The following is a 6,647-nucleotide window of genomic DNA, read 5'->3' on the forward strand; positions in this document are numbered from 1 at the left end:
AAACCTAAAAAATAATATCCCATGTTTTCTGTTATCTCTAACATTCTTGAGAGATTAGGTAGCTTTTTGCTATGTACAGAATGTATGAGAGAAGGACAATATACAAAAAAGGGAACAGCGTGTGTGAAAAGAGAGGCTGGAAATGGTAAACACCTACATGATAGTAATGGCTTTTTTTGAATGTCTAACAATTTGGGTCTTTTCATATAACTTTATTTTATCGTCCATATATTCCTATGAATCATGCGATGTAGTTATATTCCTGTTTGGCAAATGGAGAAATTAACAAGTTAATGATGGTAAAGGATATTAATTTTAACTTGTCTTTTAGATAAAAGAATGTGTGTATCTAAAATCATCTGGTTTTTCCTTTTTCTGCAGAACATAAGTAACATGGGATATATATCTGGGCCTAAAATATATTTGACAAAGAGGGCATCCATTTAATTAATTTTAAATTTTAAAAATATATTTTTCATTGTTACCTTTTTAGTCTCCTTTAATTTGGACAATTCCTTGGCCTCTGTTCCATGGCATTAACATTTTTGAAGAGTCCAGGCCAGTTATTTTGTAAAGTTTTCCTTCGTTTGAATTTGTGTGATGTTTCCTTATGATTAGATTCACATTACTTACTTTGGCAGGAGTACCACAGAAGCTATGCCAAGTTCTTAATGCATCATAATCAGGGTGCACATGTTGTCAATATGTCCCATTACTGACGGTGTTAACTTTGATCTTTTGGTTAAAGTGATATCTGCCAGATTCCTCTGCTTTTCAAAAAAAATTTTTTTAATGTTTATTTATCTTTGAGCATTAGCAGGGGAGGGGCAGAGAGAGAGGGAGACACAGAATCCAAAGCCGGCTCCAGGCTCCAAGCTGTCAGCACAAAGCCCGACGCCGGCCTCGAACTCACGAACCACAAGATCACAACCTGAGCCAAAGTCGGTAGCTTAACCAACTGAGCCACCCGGGCACCCTTCTGCTTTTCAGATTATTGTTTTACCTTTTGTAATTAAAGATTATATGGGGGGGCATCTGGCTGGTTCAGTTGGTAGAGCTTGCAACTCTTGATCTTGGGGTTTATATTTGAGCCCCAAGTTGGGCGTAGAGATTACTTAAAAATAAAATCTGTAATTAAAAAAAAAAATACAAGGCACCTGGGCGGATCAGTCAGTTAAACCTCTGACTTCAGCTCAGGTCATGATCTCATGAAACGGGCTCTCTGCTGTCTCTGCTGCTCCCCTGCTTGTGCTCTTTCTCTCAAAAATAAACATTTAAGAAAATAGTAATAATAAAAACATTCTCATGAGTGTTAACATCCATTGAGGGATTCCTACCAGAATCAATTATGATTTTTCTTCTTCTTTTATCTCTTGTATATTTATTGTCTCTTACTAGAAGGAAGAACTTCCCCTTATTTATGTAAGTGTAGGCTCATCAGTTCTTTATTCAGTAAGCTATAATGCTTGCACCAGATTTGACCAGTAGAAACCCCTTTAGACTAGATCTTGAAAACACTCTTTAAAAAAAAATATTTAGAGGTGCCTGGCTGACTCAGTAGTAGGTAAGCGCGCATGACTGTTGATCTGAGGGTTGTTGGAGCTTACCTAAAAGGGGGCTTGGGGGTCACCTGTCTGTCTCAGTCAGTAGGATGTGCATGTGACTCTTCATCCTGGGTCATGAGGTCAAGCCCATGTTGGACTTGGAGCCTACTTTAAAAAAAAAAAGAATATTTAGCTCAGTAGCAACGTTTATTTGACTTACCAGTCAGTTAAGCCTCTGACTTAGGCTCAGGTCATGATTTCACAGTTTGTGAGTTCGAGCCCTGCATCAGGCTCCATACTGACAATGCAGAGCCTGCTTGGCATTCTGTCTCTCTCCCTCTCTTTGCCCCTTATCCGCTTGCTTGTGCACGCTCACTCTCTCAAAAATAAATAAACTTAAAAAAAAAAAGAAATTTAACTTACCATATATCTTTTCAACATTTATGTAAGTACTAATGAATGAACTTTCAAGATTTTCGAGATATCTTTATAGTGAAGGAGACGTTTTTAGAAGGAACAATACCATAAACTTACTAAGATTCTTTGCTTTGGTGTCCACCTCTTTTGCTATTTATTAGCTTTGTGACTTTGGACAAACTAACCTTGTTTACCTCAACTTTATACTTTTTTTTTTTTTTAATTTTTTTTAATGTTTATTTATTTTTGAGACAGAGAGAGACACAGCATGAACGGAGGAGGGTCAGAGAGAGAGGGAGACACAGAATCTGAAGCAGGCTCCAGGCTCTGAGCTGTCAGCACGGAGCCTGACGCGGGGCTCGAACTCACGGACTGTGAGATCATGACCTGAGCCAAAGTCGGACGCTTAACCGACTGAGCCACCCAGGCGCCTCTACCTCAACTTTAAAATGCAAATGCTCAGCCAGTTGAGCAGCCAAATTTTGTTTTTTTTTTTAATTTTTAAAATGTTTATTTGTTTTTGAGAGAGAGCACGTGCTTGGGTGCACAAGTGGGGGAGGGGCAGATGGAGAGGGAGACACAGAATCCGAAGCAGGCTTCAGGCTCTGAACTGTCAGCACAGAGCCAGACATGGGGCTCAAACTCAGAAACAGTGAGATCAGGACCTGAGCAGAAGCTGGCCACTCAGCTGACTGAGCCACCCAGGTGCCCTGAGCAGCCAACTGTTTTGATTTCAGCTCAGGTCCTAATCCCAGGGCCTTGGGCTCCAAGCTGAGTGTGGACCCTGCTTGAGATTCTCTCTCCCTCCCTCTGCCCCCTCTCCCCTACTTGAGAGTTTTCACTCTTTTTCTCTCAAATAAATAAATAAAATGCAAGTGATGATAAGATTTGTTAGGGTTTATTTGTTTGGGGGACGGGTTTGTTTTGTATTATTTTAGGATGTGATTAGGGTTTTATTTTATTTTAATGTTTATTTTTGAGAGAGCTCAAGCAGGGGAGGTGCAGAGAAAAAGGGAGACAGGATCTGAAGTGGGTTCTGTGCTGACAGCTCAGAACCTGGACCTTGCTTCAGAGTCTATGTCTCTGTCTCTCTCTGCCTCTGCCCCTTCCTCCCTCTCTCTCAAAAAAAAAAAAAAATTAAAGATAGTGCATATTAACTTTAATTTTTTTAACATGTATTCATTTTTGAGAGACAAAGACAGAGCGCAAGCAGAGGTGGGGCAGAGAGAGGGAGACACAGAATCAGAAGCAGGCTCCAGGCTCTGAGCTGTCAGCACAGAGCCCGATGCAGGGCTGACACTCATCAACCGTGAAGATCATGACCTGAGCCAAAGTCGGATGCTTAACCGACTGAGCCACCCAGGCACCCCTAAAGATGGTGCATATTAAAGAATTTAGCACAATGTGTATGTGTAGCATAGTAAGCAAATGGTTTTGGTTCTAGAATACCAAGTTTTTCCAGATTTTTTTCTTTCTGCAAAATCAACACTTGAAGCTGTGTTTCTTTTTAAAATGTAGTTAAGATAAATAATTTTTTCCTTTTACAAAGATTTACAGTATTGAAAATGCTAAAAGGCTTAGATACAAATTTAGTATTATGAGTTAGCAGGTTAATTTTAATAAACCTGTAATGAGTCATCTCTGCTTTTTTTCCCCTCCAGAGTGAACCAGAGGAAATGCCTCCAGAAGCAAAGATGAGGATGAAGAATATTGGAAGGTATGTGCTTTTTTATAAAGATTGTAGAGAATGATCTTTTAGTGTTCCGACTTTTCTTAAATATTCGGGCAAAACAATTCTGTGAGCTGTCAGTGATGTTATTTTCCCTTCTGGTAAGAGAAAAGGAGTACTTTCCTTTCATACGGGGACCCAAAGTAAGACTTTAGACTTACTGTCGAACCCAGTCTAAATACCCAGTTTGTATGTGTGTATGTGTGTACACACACACACACACACACACACATTTAAAAACATGTAAAACATAAAATTGAAGTAAATATGACACAAGTCCACAGTGGCACTGAACCCTTTTATATGTAATACATCTTCATGTTTTTCTTCGATTTCATTTTTTATAGATGCTGATGGCAAGCCATCAGTTGATTTTATGACCCTGTTAGTGGGTTTCAAGCAACAGTTTTAAAAACTGTCACGGTTGCCACCCTTAGCTATGTGTCAAAAGTACCTTACATGTTTGTTAAAACTACAAATTTGCTTGGTCCCTCTTCAGACCTACTGAATCTGAAATTTTAGGAATGGGTCTTATAGAAAGTATTTTTTTTTAATTGTGTAGGGATTTCTGATGTTCAGCTTGTGTTCATAATAGGTACTAAACAAATATGTTTTGAAAGGCCTTATATAACTTTTAAAATAAATTTCCTGTCTTTTAACACAGGGATACACCAACATCAGCAGGACCAAACTCCTTCAATAAAGGAAAGCATGGTTTTTCTGATAACCAGAAGCTATGGGAGCGAAATATAAAATCTCATCTTGGAAATGTCCATGACCAAGACAATTAAATGATGTGTTTTGAAATTGGGTGTGGGGTGGGTGTAAAGTTAAAAGGAACAGTTTCCTTTTTTAAAGAATGGTATAAGACTATCTTTGGAGCCGCCTTTTTTTTTTTTTAAAGATTGAGTGGTACACTAATAAATGAGAGTTTGAAATTAGAGGTAATTTATGTTTTATATACAGATTTCAAGACATTTGCTAATTTTGTAGTTTCATGTGATTAGTTTCCAAAGGTTACAGATAATAAAAAAATCAGAAATGGTACCTTTCTAAGAATTGCATATTTTTTTAGACGCAATTATTAGCACATTAGGAGGGACGCAAAAAGCTATTGTCTATTTAAACTGCAAGCAATTACTCTTAACTCCCTTATTACACTGAAGTGTTTGGCTCCCAGGAACAGCCTTATAGAGAGGGAGTATTGTATTGGGAGGAAAATGTTACTGGACTATTGACTGAAAGTACATTAGATAAAATTAAAATACAGCCTTTTTTTTTTTTTCCTAATGGGCATTTGTTTCGTTTCAAGTCATCAAAAACTAGGTATTGCATTACTATCAGTTGGTACAGATGCTTAGCTCTTGAAAAAAAAATTTTTTTTTAATTTTATGTAAATTGTTGAGTATTTGAAATAGCCCACTTCACCTTAACGGGTCTTGTCTACCTTCATTAGTCTTCAAAGACCATTTGCTACCAAAGTAAATCAGTATTTTGAATGTGCTTCTCTTCGTTTTTGTTACTAGTTAGTTGCTGCAAGCATTTCCACCAGATCTTGAGGCAAATCATAAGGAAGCTGTTTCTTTTAAAATACAAACCACCACCAAAAATTTAAATGTACATAATACTTAAATATGTGGCTGTTTTTATTTTTTAAAAAGTAGAAACACCAAAAAGACAACATTGTATGAAGATGAAAATGAGAAAGATGCACTTTCTGTAACTTTGTTAAAGCTTAATTTAAGTTACTAACTTGTGAAAGCAAATTTGATTTGAACTTAATACAAGAATTCTTTATTTTAGGACAGTACTGTGGTTTATTTGAGTGTATACATATTAACCAATGGCCTCTCAAAAGCACATTTTAGGTACTGAAGATAAAAAGAAAATGCATCTTTAAACATATTTTATGGAATCTTTTGACCACATATACGTTGTTAGATCTGTGTATTGTAGGTTTTTTTTTTTAATTTTTGTATATGAATTCTTTTTTAATGTGATAGTTAAACACATCTTTAAAAACCTAGTCACAGATAAAAGAAACAAAAATTGAAAATTCCTGCAATGTTTAATTTGGAGGCAGCTTCAGACTATTTTATTGGTGGGAACTACTCACCAAGCTCTTTTAATAAGTAATAACTCCAGAGAAGCAGCCTGTATATATTCCTAACACTTGTTCATTTGCATTTAAGTTTAGAGTAAGCCCCAAGTAAAACAATGGAAATGTATATAGAACTATTAGTTCTTACATGATTTAATTATATCAAGATACATGAATTTAACTTGCTTTAATGTAGGCAAACTTTCCACTTTTGTCCATTTTACTGTTTATGTTAAAATAACATCCCTCTCCTACATATTCTTTTCTTGACTCAAATATTAGCCTAAGGTCAAGATGGGAGAGAAACGACTGAGATGAATGTCTTTACTAAAATACCAATAAATTTGTCAAACTCAATAGTGTTCTTATTTTCTATTCTGCTTAATTGTCGCTGGGTTTTTTTGTTTTTTAATGTAAAAGAAGAGACAGATATTATGATTGTTGCTCTTTTCCAGATTGTTGGCCAAAGTAAAGGGAGTTTTAAAACTATTACTTAGTGGAGTCTTCCTAACTTAGCACATAGTTCTATAGCATTATAATATCTGGGGTTGGAAAAGACTTATTCCAAATCCTCCCTCTCCACTGCCAAAGTATTGCCTGTCTTGTGCTGTAGAAAATCCTGCTAAGGCATACCTTTGAAAATCCCTAAGTGTTAGAAGGTATTCTAGTGTCTACCATCCATTAACTCCATGTAATATGTTTTCTGAATGTTTCTAATACTGCTTCCCAATAGATCAGGTCTTAGTAAATAAAAAAAAATTGAACTCCACTTTAGAATTAAGGTTAACTCTAATTTGAATAATTACAAATGAAGGCTGAGTTTCAGATGTCGTTCCTTAACTCTAATAATCAAGGT

At 36.3% G+C, this 6,647-nt stretch overlaps 1 protein-coding gene across 3 annotated transcripts in view; it reads left to right on the top strand.

Moving 5' to 3' along the window:
* PCNP (PEST proteolytic signal containing nuclear protein) overlaps window positions 1-6,148 on the top strand; it is a 17,218-nt gene extending 11,070 nt beyond the window's left edge. For all 3 annotated transcript variants that reach the window (XM_049628101.1, XM_049628100.1, XM_049628102.1), the window contains exons 4-5: window positions 3,623-3,678; window positions 4,355-6,148. In XM_049628101.1, coding sequence (XP_049484058.1) covers window positions 3,623-3,678; window positions 4,355-4,481 — 183 coding nt within the window. In that variant the 3' untranslated portion in view covers window positions 4,482-6,148. The remainder of the gene's footprint in view (window positions 1-3,622; window positions 3,679-4,354) is intronic.
* Window positions 6,149-6,647: the final 499 nt, after the last annotated feature.

Source organism: Panthera uncia, chromosome C2, assembly GCF_023721935.1.
Source record: "Panthera uncia isolate 11264 chromosome C2, Puncia_PCG_1.0, whole genome shotgun sequence".
Classification (NCBI taxonomy): Eukaryota; Metazoa; Chordata; class Mammalia; order Carnivora; family Felidae; genus Panthera; species Panthera uncia.